The sequence below is a fragment of the Hipposideros armiger genome, unplaced genomic scaffold (assembly GCF_001890085.2).
Source record: "Hipposideros armiger isolate ML-2016 unplaced genomic scaffold, ASM189008v1 scaffold_365, whole genome shotgun sequence".
NCBI classification, from domain to species: Eukaryota; Metazoa; Chordata; class Mammalia; order Chiroptera; family Hipposideridae; genus Hipposideros; species Hipposideros armiger.
This window is the reverse complement of record NW_017731715.1, coordinates 1,010,860-1,035,906: the sequence shown is the minus strand read 5'-3', so window position 1 is coordinate 1,035,906 and position 25,047 is coordinate 1,010,860. Positions and strand designations below refer to the sequence as shown.

The following is a 25,047-nucleotide window of genomic DNA, read 5'->3' as shown; positions in this document are numbered from 1 at the left end:
AAGTATCCACATTTGGACAGTGGATTAGACAATCACTTTACCCGTAGTCCAAAGAAAAACACTGAGATTTATTGGGTTGTTGGAAAAGTCATTACACATGTTTGCGACAGATGGCACCAGTTCATTTTGGGAAGTACTAGAGTCATTCACATCTATGATATTGCTATGTCATTTCACAGCTGACAGTTCTAGCTTCATTCAAAAAAAAATTGAACAATTTGGTTGAGTTTTGGAGATTTTACAACAACTTGAAGATGGGAGACGAAACTGTGCATTTTTGCCATATTTTACTCTTTTACTTCCATAAAGGGAAGAACGCATGTCAAGCTTGTGAAAAGTCGCATAAAGTTTACGGTGACAATAATCTACAAGAATGTCAGTGCCAGCGATGGTTCACAAAATTCCGTGCTGGTGACTTTGATCTCAACGACACTCCTGGGTAAGGGAGGCCCACCGAGGTTGATGATGACAAAATAAAGGCATTGATAGAGTCAAACCCATGTTACATGACTTCAGAGATTGCAGAAACATTGAACATCCATCATTCAAGCATTCACGACCACTTGAAGAAGCTGGGATACTTAAGCAAGCTCGATATTTGGGTGTTTCGCGTTAGCTCAAAGTTCATTTGATGGCGTGTATAAACATCTGCAATATGCTCATTAAACGTGAGGAAAATGATCCTTTTTTGAAGTGACTGATAACTGGTGATGGGAAGTGGATTGTTTACAACAATGGGATGCGCAAACATTCTTGGTCCTGACGTGATGAGTCGCCTCAAACAGTATCGAAAGCAGACATTCATCAGAGGAAGATTATGCTCTCAGTGTGGTGGGATTTTAAAGGTGTCATGTTTTTCGAGTTCCTACCAAGGAAGCAAACAGTCAATTTGAATGTGTACTGTTGGCAACTGGACAGTTTGAATGAATCTATCATCCAGAAACGTCCAGAGCTTGTTAATTGTAAAGGAGTTGTGTTCTATCGTGACAATGCAAGACCACACACAAGTTGGATCACCCGTCAAAAATTATTGGAACTTGGATGGGATGTGTTGCCACACCCACCATACTCGCCTGACCTTGCGCTGTCGGACTTCCACTTGTTTCGCTGTCTTCAAAACTCCTTGCGTGGTATAATGTTCAATTCAGATGAGGCTGTAAATCATAACCCTGTTCAGTTTTTCACAAATAAAGACAGGTTCTTCTATGAACCAGGAATTGTGAAGCTCACTGAAAGATGGCAAAAGGTTATTGAACAAAACGTGCAATATATCAGGTTGATCTTTGTTCTTTATATAAATAAATGACCTTTGAAAAACGTAGACAAAATACATCATGACTTTTCTGACAACCCAATAGTCTCATTAGCCATTGCTTCAGATACAAAGTTTCCCCCTAAATCTTGAGAAAGATTTACTTAGCTGAGAGGGGGGATGGGTGAGTCTACCAAAGAAGAATAGAGGGACTGTTGTTCCAAGAAGTGGAGTGGTGGATTCTGGGTGGTCAAAGCCACAAATTTCCATTACAGTTCCCTTTTCTTCCCTTGGTATGATTAGCAGTAATTGAGGGCGTTTGGGAGTTGGGAAAAACATGCATTTGAATCTTGGCTTTATTGTTTCCTCTAGCTCTCTGACCATAGTCAGGTCATCTTCCTTTCTAAGCTAGTTTCCTCGTGTATAGAGAGAACTAATTGTGTATGCCTCAGTGAGTTATTATGAAGATTAAATGGGATAATGGACATAAACGTTTACCACAAAGCTTGACATATATGATTCAATCAATCAATAGCTATTGTTTTTCCATGATGCCTAGAAGAAGACCTGAGCACACATTAGCTGGTGAGGAAATACCTAGAGACCAGTGACCAGGGCAGAAAACAAAATAAAGAACCATGAATCTTAAAGGGAGTGTGGGGAGCCTCTGGGTAAGTTTAGACAGGTGTTACTGTCAATGATGATGAGACCTAGTGATCAAGAAAAGGAAAATTAGGGCCGGCCAAGTGGCTCAGTTGGTTAAGAATGCGAGCTCTGAGCAACAAGGTCACCGGTTTGATTCCTAAATGGGCCAGTGAGCTGCACCCGAGCTGAGCTGCCCTGAGCTGGTGAGAGCATGTGCTGTTAGCAGCAAAGTTGCTGGTTTGGCACCCATATGGGATGGTGGGTTTACCTTGCTTGGGACATATCTACAGTCACTGCTGAAATTTAGACATGATGACATCTCTGTTTCTGTAACCTGAGTTTTCTTTTCCACGAGCAATGCTCCCACTAAGAGGAAGTGCAGATTTGCACACTTGAAGGAAACAAAAGAGTAAGGTATGGGATTGGCCAAAATCAGAAGTAGGCAGCCAAAGTGATTTCAAAGAGCCAGAATCCCCTTCTCTCTTTCCAAATAGCCAAGAATTGCATTTTTTAAGTGTTTTAAATTATTGCCCAGAATGTGTGTAGACATCAATACAAATAAGGCTGCCAAGGACAGACATAGAGTCTGTGCCCTATTCAGCGGAAGAAGCCCTGTTCACATGGAGCACAATGGCTGTGCTGCTTTCTGAAGTTGTGTCATGGAGGTTCTGCTTCCAAGAATACAAAACAGAGGACTGACTTGAGGGGCAGCTCTGCTCCTTCACAGTCTCTCTCCTTCCCAGGTCCTGCATGAAATGCAGTTTGCCATAGAGATTAATTTATTTGGGTTACAATTCTCTTATCCATCAATATGAATTAGTTCACCCAGCTAATCTCTTCTGTGGCTGAAGGCTCCATGACTTCCTGAGAAAGCTTGAGAGATGGGGGCCTGAAAAATACAACACTAAAGCGAGGGAAGATGGGGGGAGGGGTGCTTTCTGACAACAAACTTGGTTAACTTCATTGACAGTTGAGTCAAGGGCTGTCCTGCTTTGAGCAATGCTGGAGAGTCGATTTGCGGTCAGATGATGATGGGCCTTAAATGCTGAGCTAATCTTGGAAATAGGGAGCCATTAAAGGTTTTAAGGCGGAACATGTATGTAAATACAGATCAATCAAGTCTTCCCATCCCAACCATCAAATGCTGAAGTTACCCACAGGCTCCTGCCTGGACACCTCTGAAAAGAGCATTGTTCTTTCCCTGGTCTCTGTCCTTCCATGCAAGCCGACTAACCCACACCAATTCCATTCAACACATTATTTACTGCGCACGTATTATATATCAGCACAGTTACACGTTTCAGAAACAGCTGCTAAAAAGTACTATTCTCTGGCTTCCTCTCTCGTTTTGAATATTTTCTTTCATTTCCTCCCATTTGCAATGCCTTGGGTGACATTCCATCAGGAAGTAAACTTTCCAAGTACTGTCATGTTAGAGCCTTAGGAAAGAACTGATGTGGCCTAGAGTGTTAACAGGAGCGCTCTGTACGATGAGAAATGTATGTTTTCTTTACTCTGGCCAGATTTTTCTAGACCAGAAAGTGAAGGGTTTTTGTTTTGTTTTTTTTTAATATTAGCATGTAGTATATTTAACAAAGTGCTTACTGAAAATCCCACAAAATATGTCGTTCCTGCATATTTTTAAAGCACCAAGGCGCTCACCTTGGTTTGTGTAAGCATTCGGTGGTGCATGTTATACTTTATTTTGGCCGCTATGATGCATATCTGGAGGGTGGCTTTCTCTGGACTCCTGGCAACGCTGGCAAACTGTACACAAAGCTGATCCAAGGACAGGGTGACTTGAGTGTGTTCTGTCCGAGAACCCTCTCTGTCTGCTGTACGAACACTGGTTTTAATTCACAGTTCAGTTCATCACCCTCACTGGCAACTAAACCGTTCTAAGTCAAGTTCTTATCATCTGTTGCTTAGACAACAGCAATAGCTTATCTCATACCTGTTTCCCTCATTGCAGGCTTCCTCACTCTGCTCCAGCCTCCATACTGCCTCCAGGTTCTTAAACAAAATCAGACCTTATCTACTGTGTTTCTAAAAGCCTCCAGTTTCTCCTTAGGGACTGGTTGGCAGCAGGATTTTCATCAAGAAGTTAGGCTGCCCTTCGAGAGATATATCAGAATGCACTTAAAGGGCTGGTAAGGAGATAAATGAGGTTTCAGAAGCTGCATGTCGCATCACCAGTGCCTTGAATGCCTTCTGAAATTTAAAATAATATTTAATGACTAAATAAGATCTATGTTTATAAAAAGGGGGATACTGATCTCCAGAAAGAGGTTCAAAGTCATTCTGTCATGCAAGGCCCTAAACAGTGTGGTTTGTAACTACTGCCTTTTTAGAACAATCACCTGTCTTGATATTACTAGTCTCAATACTTGAGATGGATGATACTAACAAGAGTAGGTCTTTGAGGGACCTTTTCTCTGGTTGTGGAGATAGATGCATACACCTAATTTGAAGTGGTCTGAGACGTGTTATTATAGATATATATATACACAAGGTGGCATGGTGGAACAGTGGAAGGGCTCCACAGATCTGCCTGGGGGGAATTGATAAAGCTCTGGAGCCGTGTCCTGAGGACTAGTAATAATTACCTCCTAGGTATTGGAGGGAAGATGGACACAAGCAGAAAGAAACGATGTGCAGTGCCTTCGAGGCACGAACCTACTGGGGCGTTGGGTGCCCCTGCATCACCCCTAGAGGAAGATGAGGTGGAAGAGACAAGATGGTGCTATGGGCTTTGATACCAAATATTTTAGGGAACTACAGAAGATTGTTTGGTGGAGGAAGGATACATAGGAGGGTTTTTTCTTTTTTTAATTATTACACAAAATGAAACTACTATACATATAGAGCTGGTAGTGGGAAGATGACCAGCCAAACAACTGTAATACTGCAGGTATGAGATGGTACTGGCCTGGACTAGGGCAGTGCAGTAAAGACCGAGGTAGATCTGAGACAGATTTCGGAGGAGGAAATGAAAACGCTTTGGGACCCTTTCTTCTAGGCCCCCATGGAAAAGAGGAATTGAAGGTGGTACACTGGTGTCCAGCTGTGAACCCATGTGGATGGTGGTACCATTAGGCAGGATGGGGGAGGCCCTCAGAAGACTAGGTCTCAGCAGAGATCTCAGTAGGAGTTCTGCTTCGAACATGTCTAGTGTGAGGAGCCTGTGGGACTTGCACACTGGAATGTGCAGTATAGAATCTGGAGCCTAGAAGGGCTGTCTCAACTGGAGTTAGCTGTTGGTGGGTGATAATGGAAGACACAGGCGTAAATGTTACGTAGAGTGGCATTTGATATGAGAAGCAATGAGGCCAAAGACAAAACTGCAAAAAATATCTTCATTAAAGTGTATTGTTTTTTAAATCAAAAATAAATTTTGGTTTGAGAGATGAACTCTTTGTTTTTCTATTGAAAACTTTTAAATATGTTATAAAAAGAATCGCCAATCTCACATGCCTAGACACAGAATTATAGAAAGTGGCTAGGGCATTTGTTCTTACATTGAAAGTGATACGTTTAAAACAACAAAAAGTGCCTTTGTATCTCTTCACGTCTGTTCACCAATAGTCGCGCTATAGTAAGCTTGATTTAGAATTAGCTCTGTGTTTTTGCCATCCCTTTTATCTTTTGGAAACTAGTTTCTATTTATTTTGAAGCCACAAATTATTATATCAATTCCAACATTCACCATTTTTCACATTAGAATTGATGATGTGTTATAGTTTAAATAACAGTAATTGTTTTTCTTAGTGCTACATAAAATAGTTGTGCATCTTACAGTCATTGGCCTGATCAATTCAAAGGCATGCAGTAATTTCGTTGTGTTTCTCTCTTTGGGCTGCCGCAAGATGGACTTTGGAGTCAAGAAAGATGGAGTAAAATGGCCGACTCTGCTTCTTACTGCCCTTCTGCACCTGGACAGACTTAGCTGTCTTCCATGAGGTTGCAGATGGAGGGACCACGGCCACCCTGTGAAAAACCAGGATAGGGCAGCATGGCCTCTATCTGGGCACTCAGACCCTCTTATCTTGGAGTTTTGCAGGCCCTGAGAGAGCACAGGAAAGCCAGAACCCATTGACCTTCTAACACACAAGCGCTTCCCTTCCCAGAGGGCTTCCCCGTGTCGCTCAGGGCTCTGGTTGCACGCAGCAGGCACCATGTTCAGTGGGATTTATTGGAAGGAAATTTGGTGCTGACACCACCTCCAGTGAGATTTATTGGAAGGAAATCTGATGCTCAGAATCAACAGGAGGCAGAAGGAACAGGCTTGAAAAAGGGCAGAGACCAACCCAGACCTTGGTCCTCTGGAACAATCTGGCAAGGATGTTGGATACCACTGATGCTGTGGCACGTGGCCCCAAATTAATCCTAACCATCCCCTCAGCTTTGTCTTCTGGCTCCAAAGACATAGGGGCACCCAGATCTTGCCTGTGTCCTGGTCACCGGGAGATGGGAAGGAGGAGAATGTCTCTCTTTGGGCTTTGGGAGAAGAAAGCAGAGTCCAATATGTCACCAATACAGCAGTACTGCACGGGGATACCCCCAGACAGAAAGGGGTTTTCATATTATATTGCCAAACACTGACAAACATTCCACCGCGCTCCGTCCCCTGTGTCTCAAATTTGTGAGGCCATCAGAGCAGTTGAACAATCAGAGACGACTGTGGCGTAGTCAAATTGTCTGCATTGACGTTATTCGGAATCACAGACTAGAAGAAAAACCTAACCCTCTGGAGCTCATGGGTCAGGCCTTGGACTCCGTGTCTTATAGGTGATTGTTGCTGAACCTGCACTTATTCATTCTTAGACCTTCAGAAAAGGAAGGAGGACAGTGGTTACAAAAGATTTCCCCAATTTTAGAGGGAATGAACGCAGCAACAGCAGACGGCAGGATTTGGGTGCTAAATAAAATAATGTGGCCAAAAGATGCCATTGTTTGAAATTAGGCCCTTCACTGACAGGTCATTAAGTTCTGCCGCTAGTTTAATTTCTTGTGTGGACCTAATACAGGAAACCATACATGGGTGGTAATTTTTTCCCCCCCAATCTCAGAGGAAATGTAACCGGGTATGAACTAGTGGCACAACTCATATATCAGTAGTCTGTAGCGGGTCTACATAAATCCTTTTCTTTAAAGTTATTTAACTGTTTTGAAAATGGTTTCAACAGAAGTAATTCCAATTGCACCAGAAAGGAAACCAGAGTCTTAAAGAAAAATATACTCTCTTTGCTGAGCAAGGCAAACATATCAGTATGCAGAGAAACAAACCAGTCTCTTGTGTTTTATTTCCTTAACAAATCCACTGAAACACTTACTTTGTGCCTTTAAAAGGCTGATAGACAAAGAATTCTGTGGCCACTAAAAATTAATGCCTACAAACTGGTTTGTAACCACTTTAAAAGGACAGGAACTTTTTTTTTTTTAAACAAATTTGTTTCTCTCTTATTCACAGTATCTCATTATGGGACTTTGCACATATTGTAAACACAATAAATATTTGTTGGTTTTTAAAAAGAACTCATCAAAAACGTATTCTCTGGAGAAGGAGTTTGTATTTTCCCACATCATGCATAAACTAACACATTGCTGTCACAAACCTAGCCCTTTTTAGGGCCAAGCCCTTGTAGTATTTTTTTTAAAACTAATATTTTTCCAATATGCTGTAAGTGGCACTTTCTGTCATGGTGTTGCTTTTTGACTCTTCCAGGAATTAATGTTTAAAATAAAAACCCTTATATCTGCGAAAGGTGAGAACTTAATATTATTTAAAGCCGACTAATTCAAGTCCTATGGTGAAACTGAGAACGAGAAGATGTGAATGTACAGACTAGATGGCTCTAACAGAAGCACAGTTGTTTTCCATAGTCAATGGAACCGATAATAAATTAATTTAGACCTTGACCCATTTCAGCCCTTGGGTCCACAGACTGAGGCAGAAGAAACTGTTTGTTATTAGTCTTACTTTCCCAAGATCTTCCTACGGCTCACCTCCTTAATGCCTTGAAATTTTCACTCAAATGTCACCTCAGTATGGCCTTACCTGACCACTCTATTTTATTATTTTTGTTTGTTTGTTTTTGTTTTGTTTTTTAATTTTTTTATTGTTAGTTTCAGGTGTACAGAACAATGCAATAGTTATCCTTTTCACCCTCACAAAGTAACAACCCCCTCCCCCATCCACTGCCCTCCCACCCCCAATAGCATGCTTCTCTATTACAATTCCATTGATTCCATCCCCACTCTCTACTCCACGTCCCGTGACTATATGTATATATAATTACAATTGACATACAATATTATTCAACATCAGCTTCAGAAATACAGTGTGGTGGTCAGGCCTCTACACCGACTATGAAGTGGTCTCCCCAACAGGACGTGCACTCTATTTTAAATTTCAGCTCATCCTCCCATCACCAGCATGCCCCAATCCCCATTTGCAGCTTGCTATTTTCCCCACAGCACTTATCTGATACAGTATATGTTTTGTTTATTGGCTTGTGGTTTCTCTCCCCTAACTCCAACGGAAGCCCCATGAGCACAGAGATTTTTTTGGTCTGTCTTGTTCTCTGTCATATTCCCAGCACCTGGTACATGGTAAGTGCTCAATAAATCTTTGGTGACGTACAAGCTAAGGTAACACTAGTTTAAAGGTTTCTGGTTATGGGTATTCCCAACTCTCTTGGTGGTATAAAAAGCAGTTTCATATCAGTTACTTTATTTGGTTATTCTTACAACAACACTGTGTTTTAAGAAAGGATTATTATCCCAGTTCAGTAATCAAAGAAATAGGGCCTCAGAGAGTTCCTATGAATTGTGTAAAATCAAGAAGCTAGCAAGTAGACTCCAGCCTCGAACCCCGATCTGTTACTTCCCGTGGTGTCCTGCTCCCACCAAGGTTGAGAATCTGTCTGGCCAAGGGACTTAATGCTTTAGAGTAAGCATTGCTGGTCAGGTCTCAGGGCAGCAGATTCTGAAATGAAAATGGGAACAGAATTTGGACGCGGCATGTAAATTCTTGATAAAACAGCCCATCTTGGATGGCTTTCAAGGATGTGAAGCCTCACTTCTCAGCAGAGCCTTCCATGTAGATGTGCCATCCATGTTGAGGCCGTGCGATGTCCGGCTCAGAGAGCCTCCACAAACCCCTCCTTACACTGCAACTGACCATCATACCGGCTTGCTCTTCCTCGCCTTTTCTATTTCACATCCTGCATGGGGAGGAATGCAGTATGCATAATGGTTAAATATCAAAGACTCAAAAACAGGCTAAACCAGACAGAACTTGAAGCTTCATGTGGTTGGCAGTTTTGTTTTTTTTTTGGAGGGGTATGTGTGTGTGTGTGGGGGGGGGCGGGGAATACTCTGTTTCCTCATCTATAAAATTAGCCTAATGGTTCCAAGGTCTGATAAATAAATTAGATTCAAGTAAATATTCATCACCGCCTTAGGTATTATTATTGTGTATCTTCTTTATCTCTTCTGCTAGATCATAAGGTCATACAAAGCAAGGCACTTGACTGGCTTTGTTAGTTTGCTGGGGCTTCTGTAACAAAGCACCACTGACCGGGTGTTTAAACAGTAGAAACGTGTCACAGTTCTGGACGCTAGAATTCCGACATCAAGGTGTTGGCAGAGTTGGTTCCTCTGAGGCACGTGAGGAGGAATCTTGGCCATGCCTCCTCCCTACTTGCTGGTGGTTTGCTTGCAATCCTTGGTGTTCCTTGGCCTATAGAAGCATCACCCCAATCTCTGCCTTCCTCTTCACATGGTGTTCTTCATGTGTGTGACTCTGTGACTAAATTTCCCCTTTTACAATAATAAGGACACCTGTCATATTGGATTTGGTGCCCACTCTACTCCAGCACATATGTCCTTATTTTAACTAACTACATCAGCAACAACCCGATTTCCCAATACGGTCACATTCTGAGGTACTGGGGGTTAGGTCTTCAACGTATGCATTTGGGGATGGGGATACAATATAACACATTACATGGGCCTTATCACCTTTGTCCTCATTGTATTCACTTGCAATTAGTAAATGTCAGGGCATCGCTGCTGAATCCGTTACATTTAACCTTTTTATTTCATAGGTATATGTTAATAATAAATGTGTTCATGTGTTAATAATAAAGGACAATTTTCCTTAAAAGTGCTTTACTTTTTTTTGATATCTATATAGTGTGATTATAAAGCAATGAGATTGGTTCCACAATTCACCCATGTGTATATAGAGTACTGTATTTCAATGAAAATTCAGATTTAAAAAAGTTAAATATCTAAATTGCAATACTATACTTTATACATCCATATTTAAATAATTGATACTCCTTCCACAGATGACTTGCTTGATATAGTTAGAACTTTTGGAGTTGCTTTTCAAGACATATATGTATATATACACACTTATTTAAGCTTGTGATCTTATAGAAGACCTGTACATATTTGCTGAATGAATGACTATATGAATGAGTACATGGGGGAGGAGTGAAATCTTTTCTTTCAAACTCCATTTGAACCAATGAAATCAGTAACTTACAGTGAATATGATACTTAAGAGAGGAGGTAATATATTAAAAACGTATGAAAACAAGTTTTAATTTTTTTAGATCATTTTATTTCTATAAGTTGGGTTTTCGGGGGACACCTTGATCTCCCTCCCCTACATTGACTGATGATTTCAAGCGCTCTGCAATGAAAGGGGCCCCTAAGGAAGGCAGGTTGCAGGCAGCAGAGATCCAGTGAGTCCATTTGCATAGGGCAGAAGGGCACTGTAACATCTGGCTGGGGTGGCTGACTGGGTCCATTTGTTAGTGCTCATTAAATTCACATTAATGCACGAGCTGCTCCGAATGTGTAAATGCCATGTCAGGTTGGTTGCTTTCTCCCAGGCCAATGGCAATGACTTTTGGGGCCCTATCCGCTCCCCCCCCCTGACCCCCACCCCTGTTTACTTGCCAATGGCATCTGACCTGAGGTCAGACCTGTATTTAACCCTTTCTTGTAGGTCAAAAACAAATTAATTTGGTGAGAATTCAATTGGAAATGAGTCGTCTGTACAGCAGGTGTCCCCTGTGGAGAATGTGCCCCAGGTGGAAACATTTTAAGATCTGTTCCTGGGCCATCTCCGAAGAAGCGCCCAGGGTCAGAGAGGCAATTCCAAGACATCCCATGGGCGGAGGGCCTGGCGATGGATGGAGCAGGTGCTGACTCAGGGCGGTTTTCTCAGCAGCTTGGGGGGAACTTTCAAAGAGGCCCCTTTTGGAGATAATTTATTTATATATTCATGAACATAGATCTTGGGCATTCATTGTGGACTGATTTACTTAGAAGTTTCCCCAAATGATTGAAACTTGACCCTTTGCCCTACCTCCCACCATCAACCCAAGACTTTGATTTGAAGGAAAGATAATAATGCATTTTTCTCTTTCTTTTTTGCTAGAGGATGAGGAAGATGAGGAAATGGTGGAACCCAAAATTGGCCATGATTCAGAACTGGAAAATCAAGACAAAAAACAGGAGGTGACAGAAGGTATGGTATGGGAGATAAATGAAATCACATTTTCTTTATTATTTTTTTTAACAACATAAGGGACTATATAGAGGTAAGTAGAAATTAAATGTGCACCCCCTATGTGGAAGGTTTTCTATGACTGTTCAATATATTACATTTGCCACCGTGAACTTTAATCTTCAAAGCAAGAATCATTTGTTTTTTTTTTAATGATAGAAGCAAATAAGATACAAACCATCTGCATTTCCAGCAATTTAAGGCCACTCACTATTCCAGCAAAAGTATTACTAAATAGGGATAAAATAAAACACTTTTTATTAATTGTCTGGTTATCTGGTTCACTCTATTGTATATTCCCAATGATAACAGTAACAAGAAAGCAAAATAAAAGAAAGGGGAAAACAATAAATACTACAGGTGATGTTTCCCTAAAAATCTAACTTTGCATCCTTTTGAGATGCTCAGAGAGAATTTTGAAATTGCCTGTCTTACTGGCAAATGGAGTGTCCATGAGAACAGAGTGTAGATTAAAAAGATTTTTCCATATTTCTGACTAAATGTCCCAAATATAGATCAACATAATTCTAATTATAAGCCCATTTGACTTAAAAATTTTAAAGATGCCTGTGGCTCAGGCACAGTGTGTGTCACATATTTGTCCCTGGGGACTTTTGTAGGAATGGTCCCATATTGACCATACGTATGCACTCACTTCATCCTGCTGAGGCATGGAGTGAGAGAGATTACTGTCAAGCTCTGGGGTACAACTGAGGCAGGGAGGGGATTCAGCATTGACAGTGGCATCCATAGAAGGCACAATTACTTCCTTCAACAGATTGTAAATGGATTTGATTGAAGAGATTTCACCTTTAAAACTTTTATTAAGAACATTAAAAAAAAAAGCTGATGAATAGAATGTCATTAACACAGGTATAGCACAAGACAAAATAAGTCAGGATTTATTAAAATACCCTCTTGTTTCTTTTGCAAAATACCCTTGAGATATACTGGGTGATACGGAGCCCAGGGTTTTGTGTCTCTTGGCACTGATCCCCACCCTCTCACAGCCCCAGTCTCCAAATCATTGTCTTTGACCAAGCATTGCAACCTCCGTCTTCACTTCTGAGCAAAAACACCCTCCAGTTTTAACTGTTACTCATGCTTCATGGAATTGATTAAAGTCCTGGTAAAAGTCGAAAAGGAGTCAGAAAGCACCTTTCCTATTACTGCTGCCCTGTGTGCCTTAGTCTCTATTAATGGCTTTTCTGCAAATTAGCTCATAATGGGTTAAAAACATGTTTATGTTGGCATCAAACTCTCTGGCTTTTTTTTTTTTTTAAAGCAAGACAGTATTTTGCAAACTTTTTAAAGAATCTCTAGCAGATATAATCGTGGCGCCATTCACACGGCTGCATAGTAGTTAGGGCTGTGTCAGCACTTCCATTATGAACCCTGAGTTTCAGGGATTTATTACTCAGCCATAAAAATTTGCTCTGGGCTGAAACTTGACATACATGGTTTCAAACCAGGGAACACATTTTTGAGAAATCTGGCCTTTTTTGGAGTTACCAAAAAAAAAAGTGGTGAGGGGAGATGGGGAAAAAAAAAATCAGTGCACACTAGCTTTTGACATTTTTGACCATGTGACATCAAAATGCATTAAACAGTAAAGAAATATGGGTTTGATTTATTACTGTTTTCACTCTTTTTTTTTCCACAACAGAGCAGAGCAAAACAGCAGGTACATTTTAGCTTTTAATCAAAATTTAGGGAATTTTTGTATGTGAGTATCTTAATATCTTCATGTTTGAAGAGTTAAAACAACAGAATCAGAGACCTAACTCTTGTAAATACACATCAACTCATAAACCTCACATTAACTCATAAACCTTAACTTCAGAGAAGGATATTCTTCTTTATTAGTTTGGTTTGATTTTCTTGCTCTTGTTTATGAACTGATTTCACTGTAAAATTCCCCTAAGAGCCACTCTCCTTACTTAATCTGATTTTAAATTTAAGCTAGTGGGTTTACATATGTATTTTTTATCTTTTAAATATATTCTTGAAAAATATTAAAGGATGTAATTTTTTATGTTGGAATTTAGAGCTACATTCATTGAAATAAGGCAAGCCATTTCTGAAGTGGATATTTAAAAAAACAAGAAACAAAAAAACTTCTCACCTAAAAATGAGATTATAAAATACTCAGTATAAATTGTGAATTTCATTATGAATTTTACATTTTAATGGAGAAAAAGCCTAAGAACCCAAGAAACCAAAAGATATACTGCATAGTAAATAGAATAAATTAAAAAGAAACTGAAAAACTACACCTTAAGATCTAAAGAAAATTCAGGAAAGCAGAAGGAATAGGATAAAATGATCATGAAAGACATAAAAAAGTAGTTTCATATGTAAAACCAAGAGAAATTAACATTTCTATAATAAATAGAATAAAAAGTCAAGCCTAAAAAATTTATATTAGATTTTAATTTTGTAGGACATGAATTCATAGAACTAGGCAGTCTTCTAAACTTTGAATTTCATGAATGCAGTACATTGTTTTCATACTTGTTATTCAAGCTAAATATAACTGTTCAGGTAAATTTTGTTAAGTTTGGAAATTTGTCATGTCATTTGAATCATATGTAAGTCATATTCATGTGTCCTACTTTTCATAAAGAATCTTTTTTTTAAAAGGTCACTTTAAATGCACAAAGTATTGTTAGCTCTTGGCAGAAATACTAAATATTTTGTTGCAAAAACAAACAACAAACTTGCTATAATAGCATTTTCTGCTTAACTTATTAAAAAGTCAGATATGAATTCCCATGTTTTGCTCTGATATGCATTTTGCTAGTAAATTAATCCCTACCTATTTTTGCAATGAACATGTTAAAAATAATTTATTAGGTTCCAGTGATAGGAAAAAGCTGCACAAACAGATATATCAGGGGAAATTTGGGATCTCTCCTGGGGGTAATACAATTGTGATTCCAATTATTTATGCTTGTATTTTGAACCTTGTAGATTCCATTAATTGACCAATTTTCTTTTATAAAATATGATGTCTGGAGAGGTTTTATCTCTGAATACAGCTTTTGATTGTGGTTCCTGGATACCCCATTAGGTTTTCATTTTATTGTAAAAACGCTTATCAATTTAAAGATTTTTAAATATGGGAAGTTTGGAGTTTTTATCGAAGATAACTATGGTCCTATTTAACTCCTAGGTTGAATATTGTTTATTGTTTTAAGGAAGTATTTGCATCTTATTATTTTGTGCTAACAAATCATGTCATTTGATCTCTGTTAGACATCAAAGCGTAATATAAAAGATATCCTTTGTTTTGCTTCAGTAGCAATTAAATTTCAAGCCAAATATTGTATTGTCAAATATAATATCTGGAGCGGCTACTGCTTCACCTACCTGAACTTGGCCTCTGCAAATACACTTTGATCAGCCATTTATGTTTCTCTTAGAGAAGAAGTTGTATGTCTTGAAAGCTGAGATCAAAGTGGCAATAAGCTACAAGGAAGAAAAAAATTACAGAAAATTACACAGATACTTTTTTTATTCAAGGTAATGGACCTGTAAGGAAAGATACAGGTGAAGTACAAGTAGCTGAAAAAGATAAACAGAGAATAGAAAGTTAATATATATATATTATTACATATATAAAATAAAAAAAGGAATAAAGGGGAAAATTTCTATTCCTTTGCTTAATTTCAAATTGTCTCATGTCATCCATCAACAGTGACTAAGGCTGAAGGAGGCTTTTAAAATAAGACATTCTTCTTGGCCTGATAGTGTCTTTGTTTCGTGACATTTATTTATTTATGTAACAGTACTAACCAAAACAAAATGACCCTAACATTTTGTAGTTTTTGTTTTTTTTCCTTTTGCCTAGCTACATTTAGTAGTTTTGCTGTTTTCTTGAATTTACATACAGATGAAAAATTCAAATTCCTTATTTATGGGAGTTTTTAAAAATAGACCAATAAATTTCTACTTAATTACTAATTAATGACCGCTTAATTATTTGCCCCATATAGTTATCTTTAACACTTAAGTCAGACTTAAAATTTAGGTATCATTACCTCATTTTCTAGATAAAACTGCTTCTCAGAGAGCTTTAATTGGTTAAAGAATCAAAGCTAACATACGGCACAGTATATGTTGGATTCCAGGTTGGTGTTGTAGAGCTCTTCTCACCTGTGGTCTATAAATTGCGCACTTCATGATTTCTCAAACTAGTGTCTGGGTGACACTGCTTAACGGAAGTTGATGGGGGTTCTTGGAGAGTCCCAGTACTCGCTGGCATATTTAGGGCCCTGGAGGCTTCAGCAGCAAAGAAATATTTCTAACTGTATGTAGGGCTGCTAGAAACTATGGGGTGGACTGTGTTTGGAGAAGATCTCTGTCCTGTAGTGCATGAATCATTTTGTTATATTACCTGGAGAGCGCTTCTCAAGGTGTGATCCATCTACGTCAGAATCATTCTAGTTTCTTGTACAAATACAGGGTTTTGGAGTCATTCTAGACCTCCTGCATCGGTGTCTGGGGCAGGAAAGGGGAGACTGGAAGGGGAGAGACATTATGAACTTTAAAAGCTTGAGACCCACTGCCATGGTTCAGTAGAAGTGCTTTGGGACAATTCCAATTTCTCAGGACAATGGTTTTGCGATACCATTAATAGAATCAAATAACATTTCCACAAAACATTATGTTACAGGTGACTGACTCTACCTAAAGGATTCCTCTGACATTGTGGCCAGGTAGAAATTGCTCCTGATTGTGGGGATGGTGGTGGAAGTTTTGGGGAAATGATGCACTGCCCTCCTTCTGTAGCTTAAACTTCAGGTGTTTTTGGTTCTCCTGAAACAGTAATTGATCAAATGTTTATTGAAGGCACTCTGCCTGAGAGTTGACTGGGGGTTCCTGAAGAATCCCAAAGGTTCAGTTGACAGTTTCTGCCCTTGAGTGCTTCTCAGTGTGGGGAGTTCTTAGTCCTTTCTCTATTGCTTTAGGTAAGCCCTGCGACTGAAGAAACAAGTTTAGGTAACCCAATTGTGACTCTGAGGTGAACTGACTTTCTTGCAGACACTATGACATATTGTTAGCTATTGAAGCTCTCTTGGCCTCATTGTGCGTCTTCAAAATTAGTCTGATAAGACTAATCATGCCAGAGAAGTAAGGCATAAAAGCAAGTATGAGGTGTCTTACAGAAGCATTTACCTGTTCCATGTGTTTGTTTAAACACAGAAGATATTTTGGGTGAAAGTGGGTTTGGAAGGATGTGTTTCAGGTTTTGAGTGGAATCTATATAACAGTCAAGTCAACCTTATCAACTCACCATGTAAAATAAAATGAATTTATCCAAAGAAAGAGGAAAGGTGCTATCTGAATCATATTATAGATAGTCCTTAACTATTTAATATGTGCAGCTTTACAATAGTATGTAATATACATGGTTTTAAATTTCTCTATTACGTACTATTTCAGCTTTTTTTCAAGTTCAGTCCTAAGGAAAATAAAGTTATTGAAAGCTGCTTACCAAAAACCCACCACACTATTTTTATTTGTAATTTTTTTCAACTCTTCCAAATTGTAATTAGGCCAGATATGAAATCTTTTTGTAAAATTGGCAGTGGAGACATCTGCAAAAACCTTTTGGTGTGAATTTGGGAGTGATTTAGACTAGATATTAACAATGGCTTATCTCACTGTCTTATCACTCCTTTGATAAGCAGCTTCTTTTGAGAGTTGGATTCCATTCCGTGTGAAATGTTTTTAATTGTCCTTTTTTCTTTCCTAACAATCTCTTTTACTTAATAAAGCCCCTCCAAGGGAGCTGACAGAGGAAGAAAAACAGCAGATCCTTCACTCAGAGGAATTTCTCATCTTTTTTGATCGGACCATACGGGTAATTGAAAGAGCACTGGCAGAAGACTCTGACATCTTCTTTGACTACAGCGGTCGAGAGTTAGAGGAAAAAGATGGGTTAGTTTCTTGTGTGCATTAAAAAAAAAATACAGTGGTACATTATCTATTGATGTGAAATTCATGTATGTATTGACTAGCCACATCCCAAACCTAAGAAATCAGAGGAGGATGAAATTCCAGGGTTGATCTTGCTAAACAGCTTTGACTAAGGACTTTGGTTATAACTTCTGGCTTAGAGTTTCCCTATAATTATCATGTGCTTCCGTGAAATGCTTTTGAACTTGATATCTGGGTAACAGTCCAGGTGATAGATACTGGCAGAGTCATATACATTGTCCTCTGAGAAAAAAAACCCCTACTCAGCAGCAAAAGGAGATTTGCGTTATATCCAGTAGATCTGTTTTTTATGTCTAAGCAAACGGAAGCTGAACAAAATAAACATGAGATATGAGAGACCGTAACTGATGTGGGAGACAGTGAACAGAGACTGGAAACATTTTCCTCTTTGGATATCATAAGATTATGTGTATATGCCTTTTAGGACACACTTGCACATGGATCTATATTTACAGATAAAACAAACAAAAATGAATCAATAAAAGCAAATGACCCCAAATGACTGTCTCTGTGATGGCAACATATATATTCTAAAAGGTGGTGGCTGCTAACCATCATCAGAGGGATAATAGGAGGCACTTTGTGAACTTTGTAAGAGATAGAATTAGCTGGTTTTTAGCCACCCATTTCTTTGGGCCAAGAACAATATGAAAAGGTGAGATCACCTGCCTTTTTCATCAGACCTGACTTTACTATTTCTAAAATTCAAATACATTCTCAAAGGACAACCTATCATCATTGAGGAAGCTCAAAGGACTGTAACAGAGGCCCAGAAAACAGTTTGCAAAGGGAGTTCTGAAAATGTCCTAACAGCTGACAGCATCCTTAGCCTACTTCAAAGAGACGACAGTATGTTGACTATACATGTTCTGAGACGTTTGTTTTCTTTTTCAAACGCCTATTCTGTGTGGCTCAGTTGGTTTTCTGGGTTCTACTTCCTCCTGGGTGCCTGGCCCAGTATTATTCTGGCTTCCTGGCAGTTACTTGGGTGCATGTACCTCTTGCCTTAGTTTGCAATGGTGGAGCTGAGGAAGGGTTAGCAGGAGAAAGAAACTCATAATAAGTCAGCTGATTAGAGCGTAAGCAAATAATCTGAACCCAGGTCACCCAGCCTAAACAAGAGCTATGAGTATATAAGACATGGATGCAGGGTGCAAGCCAATGGAATGAAGCAAGTGAACTGAAAAAAGTGACTGAAAAGAAACTCCTGAACTGAAGCCCAAGGCATTTAGGCAGCTGTTTATGCATACCCCAAAAAGCTGCTGGAATAGAATAAGCAATACTCCATTTAAACTTGGGGAGCAAATGCGTGACCAGCTCAGAGTTCTTCAGAGGAGATTTTGTGGCCAACTGAATATCAGCCAAGTAAACACTAGCCAAAGTGTAACCCAGATGCCATTTTGGCCTATGTTAAGTATCTAATATGTTTGGTAAATTCCCCACTTTCCACCATGTCTGTCTCTTGGTAGAACTTATCACTTACTATTGAGCAGGGAGGTAACTGCTATAGTCATTCAGAAATTATAGGTAAAGAGAAACACGTATATTATCTCTGGTCTAAGGCTAGATAAGGGGGTATGGATATCAAAAAATCTCCAAGTGTCCTGTGCTTCATTGACAGCTGGGAGATTTCTGGTAAAGTCTGCTTCAAGATGGAACTTATTGGGAAGAGGAGAATCCTTTAGGACTGATCAAGATGAGAACCTGAGACAAATTTGACATTTTGTAGCAGGCTTGGAACAACAACATGTGGAAACCTTTTCTGGGCCAACTTAGAGAGAGCTTGTCATAAAGGAGACCTTCATTCATTCATTTATTTGTGGTTAGAATTTTCTATCTAAATTGATGCTTTAGCTTCAGAGAATACTGTGTGCCATACTCTTGCCATTTTATTCTTTCACTATAAGCAGCAGAGATAAAGCCCCATTCTGAAGCACCTTATTTGTCTTTGATGTTTCAATCCTACTAGGGATGTCCAGGCTGGAGCCAACCTGTCTTTCAACCGTCAGTTCTATGATGAGCATTGGTCCAAGCACCGAGTAGTCACTTGTATGGACTGGTCTCTCCAGGTAAGAATTATTGCTGGAGTGGGACAAACTGGGTTTGTGTTCTCATGGGATTTGTATAAAAAAATAAGAGATTTGCTCCACCATTTTTTATATGTTCACTAATCTACATTTTTTTCTATGCCTATTGCTTGCCTTTCTTATTTTACTGAGTTTTCAGTTTAATTTTTGCATTCTGTTATTCATATACATTGAGAAATTACTGTGTGCCAGGTACCAGACACGGATCCAGGCCATTCTGTCTGTGAACTTGCTCTTGTTAAGGTCACAACTGATTTCCTACTTGTCAAATCCTGTGAATACTTTTTTTTTTTTTTAGATTTTATTGGGGAATTGGGGGAGGGGAGCAGCATTGGGGAATCGGGGAAGGGGAACAGACAAGTTGCTGTCCTTTTGTTCTTCAGTCTAGTTGTGGAGGACATTGCTTCACTGGCCCATGTTGGTATTATCATTTTGCTCTTCCCGGATGAGGCAGTCACTTGCCGGCCATTGAACTGCTGCTCATGGTGGCTCACAGTGGCTCATGGTGACTCACAGCCGCTCACATCAGCTCACAGCAGCTCACAGCAGCTCATGCCGGCTGCCGGCCAGCCCCACTACAGCCTATGCCATCGCCAGCAACTCACAGCAACCCAGCTCCAGGTTGAGCTGTTGTTCACCATCTTAGCTGTAGAGGGCGCAGTGTCACTGGCCCTAATGTGGGATCCGAACTGGGGCTCTGCTGCTCAGAACTGGCATCCCAAGCCAACTCTTAACCAACGCACCACTCAGCCAGCCCTCCTATGGACACTTTTAAGCCTTCATCAGCCCTGACTTCTCTTTGCCATCCAGCTTAGTTAACTTTCCCGTACTTATAAAAACAATATCCTTCCATTAAGTTGTACAACTCTATTCTCTTCTAGTTTTCAGACTTTTCCAAGACTTCTTTTTTCTCTTCCACCCTTGAGGTCCTCATGGTCATGGCCTCAACCTCTACTCTTCTTCCCAACATGCTGTCTGTGGGAGACAGTTTTCACTGCTTTGGATTCAACCACCACATGGACATCCTGTGTACATCACCTACCCAATCTCCCTCCTGAATTCCGCTTTGCACATCAGAGAGATCCACTCAAGTGTTCCATAGACTCTCAAACTTAACACTAGCTTATTATTTCCACATATCGAAACCCTTTTTTGCCTACTACAGCCTCTCTATGTTAAAGCCATACCCAAGGGTCTAAAGCAGAACTTTCGTCATTAACATTAGCAACTTCCTCTCCCTTATCTCCCAGACCTAGTCTGTCTACAGGAATGTCCATTTCTCCACTCATATATTTATTATCTTACACCTGTAATATTGCTAACCTTGTAATTGGTCTTTCTACAGCTATGCTTGCCCGTGTACAGTTTTCCTTTTGGATATCTAGCCAAGTTGACTGTTGAACAGTGTGGGGGTTAGGGACACTAAAGACCTGCCCCACATAGTCAAAAATCTGTATATAACTTCTGACTTAACAATTGTCCCACGGTATCCTCGGGGGATTGGTTCCAGGACTAGCCCCCACCACCACTCCCCTACGGATACCAAAATCTGTGGATGCTCAAGTCCCTTATATAAGATGGTGTAGAGCAATGCATACAGTCAGCACTCCACACCCATGGATCCCAAAGCTAGGATACAGAAGGCCAACTGTACACTTAATGAAAAAATCATATAAGTGGACCTGTGTATTTCAAACCCATGTTGTTCAAGGGTCAACTGCAATCTTTCTCAAGTGCAAGCTGATGGCTTCACTCTTTTGACTAAAACTCCCCATTGCCTATAAGAAAAAAGTCTAAACTCCTTAGTAGGGCCTTCAGAGTAAAAGCAGGCAAATTTACTAAATGACAGTTTGCTGAATGGCCAACTCACCTAGCTGACCGTTTACCCAGTGCTGAGCAGCTAAATGATGTGCACACAGGCACACAGCCTAGAGGTGGGGCAGGCAGAATATAACCCAGGTGGTGTGACCGCCGAGCCCATGTTTTTTGACAACCATGCTGTGTTCCCGCCTGCAATGACAATGACATAATATCCATGAGGGGAATTTATGTGCAGCACAGGTTCTGCTTTCTTGGAGTCTGTGCTTTTATTAGGCATCATAATCCTGGCTAACTTTTAGTTTGTGTTTCTTATGTGCTAAACTCTGTGCCACCTGCTCTGATGGCACTATCCTGTTTCACCCTCATAACGTCATACGAGGCAGCCACTATTGCTGTTTCTATTTTATAGCTGAGGAAGTTGACTCTCAGAGAAGAAATGTGCTAAGTCACTCAGCTGGGATGTGCTAGAATAGGGATTTGAACCCAGGTCTTTTAGCACCTCAGTGCACATGCCCTTCACCACGGCCCCCCTCAAAGGGCTTAGGAATCTGAAACGAAGAGAGGTTATAAGTGCTGAACGCTATGGGGCAGACAGCAACTGCTTCCAGAGTTAAGTAGAAGTTGGGATCAGTTTCTGGTCAGACAAGACATCTCACAAGACAGATTTAGACACGTGGAGGGGAAAAGAGGGTCTTCTAGGCAGAATAGTAAAACAGATGATGTGAAGAACCCCATTTAATCCTCCTGGAGAACAGGGGAACTGAAGAGGAGCTGTAATCCCCCACAACCGGACTGTCATCAGCCACCAAGTGGGTGAGGGTTCTGTCTTTTTGAAACTCCTTTTCCATCCAAACAGCAGAGCATGCAGTGCATGATGGCACAGAGACTAATACAAGCAGGGTTTGGCCAGCCACTTCCCGCCAGCGTGTGGGCGATCTGTGAGCACGCGGGTGTATGCACAGGAACCAGATCCAAGCCTGAGGAAACACTTAGCACTGGCTTGTTCACTTGCTCAGGGTCTGGAAATTACACAGGAATCTTATCTGACACATTCCTCAAAGGCAGCTTTTACTGTATTCCTGGATTGGCCGATTGCACTCCCTCAGGGGGCGGCAGGGCCAGCCTCCGCGGGGCCGGTTCCTCCTGGCCTCAGCATGTGATGGGACGTCTTGCTCATGGATGGATTTGCCGCCACACTGGGTTCAGTGTGATATTTTTGTTGCAGGAAGTGAAACTGTAAAGGCCAGAAACTCCACTATGGAGAGACCACATTTATGTTTCCCCATTTTTGTGTAAGCTGTTCATCTACACTGTGGGGGAGATGTTTTTGCAATTCTGAAAAATATATTTTATATGGAGCATGAGAAAAAAGAATGAGAACCGTCAGCTCCTACATCATAATACTTTTGTGAGGTTCAGAGGACCAGGCTTATATGCGTGTGGGATGAAGACACTTCCTGAATGGATCTAGACGCAATCCAGTGATCTTAAGAAAGAAGAGAAAGACAGGGGCACAGTCTTGGAGTCTAGTAGGTGCATGTGTGCCTAGGATGATTACCTGAGTGGAACAGAAAGGAACAGAGGGGAGAAAAAGGAAGAAACTACAGTAAGTCCTCACTTGATGTCATCGTTGAGAGGTTCTGTGACTTTAAACAAAATGACATATAACGAAACCAGTTTCACCACTGGCTCATTGCTATAAACAAGAATTAAGTTCCTACAGCATCTCATCAATGTTATAACGAATGACATTGGATGAAATGATGATATTTGAGGACTTGCTGTATAAGGTTTCTGCATAGCTTTGCTTTGGTCTCCTGGGCTTCTTAGGCAAGAACACTATAACTTTGCAATATTTGCAAAATACTCCACCAAACATTATTTCCCAGAAGAAATTTGGGCACTTGGGGAATTATGTCAACTTTGACATTCACTGAACATTGGTTAGCAGAGAAGGTCAATAATACTATCTACATAGCGCATGACAGATTTCCCAGACTTGTACAAAACCAGACTCATGATCTTACTCCCACCGTATATACTCCCCTCACATGGAAATTGCATTCTCCAACCTTTCAGTCAACATGATACAAACCCGAGTAATCTTTGACAGCTTTTTTAGTTGCCAAATCCCATCAAATTTACAGTCGCAAAAAGACTCCCACTGATACCAATTCAAATACATTAATGTATGGATTGGACACTTAACTTTATGTTGTGCCATCTACTTCTTGTTTATATTAGGAAATAGCTTCGTAACTGGTCTTTCTACCTCAAGTCTTCACACTGATGAGTCACTGTAAGTACTTTTACCAGATTAACACTTGTTAAGATTACTTCCATGCTCTCAGTATCATCCTGGGCAAATTGCCTGACTTCTCTTGGTTTAAGTTTCCTCATTCATAAACAGGTGATAATAATACCTAGCTCAAATGCTTATTGTGGATATTGCATGAGTTACGGTATTTAAAGCACTTAGAATTTTAAAATATCTAGTATATAAAAAGCACTCAATAAATGTGACAGTAGAGAAAGCAGTAGTAGTAGTAGTAGTAGTAGTAGTAGTAGTAGTAGTAGTAGTAGTATAAATAGTTACAGAGTATGACTCCTGCCATCCCTAAAGTCTAAAATTATTAGCTAGTACTCAGTAACTTCCGTGAAGATGCCTAAGGCATTTCCAGTCCTTTCTTCTTTCTTACCTCGTTACACACCCTGCCTCCCAGCCAAATGCTACATCCTGAGTTCTTCTGAACCTGCTTTTCTTCACTGCGTTAGTTAAGAAAAATTTACCTCTGGCTAGCTAGTTTAGGCAAAAAGGGGAATTTATTGGAGGGCTACTTAAGGAATCCATGGAAAAGATGAAGAACTGGGACTGAGGAAGAGTAGAAATCTGGGCAGCTTGAGGAATCTCCCTAATCAGATGCTGTCATAACCTGACTCAATTGCCAGGTTCTGTGTCTCAGTTCAAAATTTATAATAGCTTAGAGAATGTCATTTGCCCAGCTGGTATCAACCTCACAGTGAATGAATTGTACCAGGGGAATCAAACAGCTGCTGATTGAGGTAATCTCCAAAGATGGGAGAATCACTGTGAGCCAGCAGATACCCAAGAGAAATCTCTTGTACCCATATTGGTACTCTTGTCCACACTCTCCTTTTCCTTCCATCCTAATAACCTACCCATTTGACAAAGCCCAACTTGTCCCATTTCTTTTCAGAAGTCCTTTCCAATTTCTCTCCCTGCCACTCCTCATCCCAACTAAAGTATTTATTTTCTCTTCTGCACATCTATAGAACCTTGTTTACACTTCCATCTTAGCATATATCATGTTCTGCTTTTATGTTTGTATTATAGTTATTCATCCATGGTCTTACCGCCCTCTACTTAATGGTGAGCTCCTATAGAGAAAAGCATGTTATTGTTACATTCTTCCACATTGTACCTGGCACGGTGCCTCACATATGCATTGGAGGCACTTGACACATGCTATAGTGGACTAGAAAGGGATGTGGACTTTGAAGCCAGACTTCAAGCAGGGCTCTCATTTCTTCATTTATTAGCAGCACAACTCGGAACAAGTCACTCACCCAGAGACTCTTGGCTTATTTGTCTGTAGAACTAGGTAAACCATTGCCTATCTTAGAGG

The 25,047-nt window shown here is 40.2% G+C and overlaps 1 protein-coding gene across 1 annotated transcript in view; it reads left to right on the top strand.

Moving 5' to 3' along the window:
- DYNC1I1 (dynein cytoplasmic 1 intermediate chain 1) overlaps positions 1-25,047 on the top strand; it is a 314,035-nt gene that overhangs the window by 182,098 nt on the left and 106,890 nt on the right. The window contains exons 7-9 of the mRNA XM_019662070.1: positions 11,358-11,447; positions 17,270-17,432; positions 19,462-19,561. Coding sequence (XP_019517615.1) covers positions 11,358-11,447; positions 17,270-17,432; positions 19,462-19,561 — 353 coding nt within the window. The remainder of the gene's footprint in view (positions 1-11,357; positions 11,448-17,269; positions 17,433-19,461; positions 19,562-25,047) is intronic.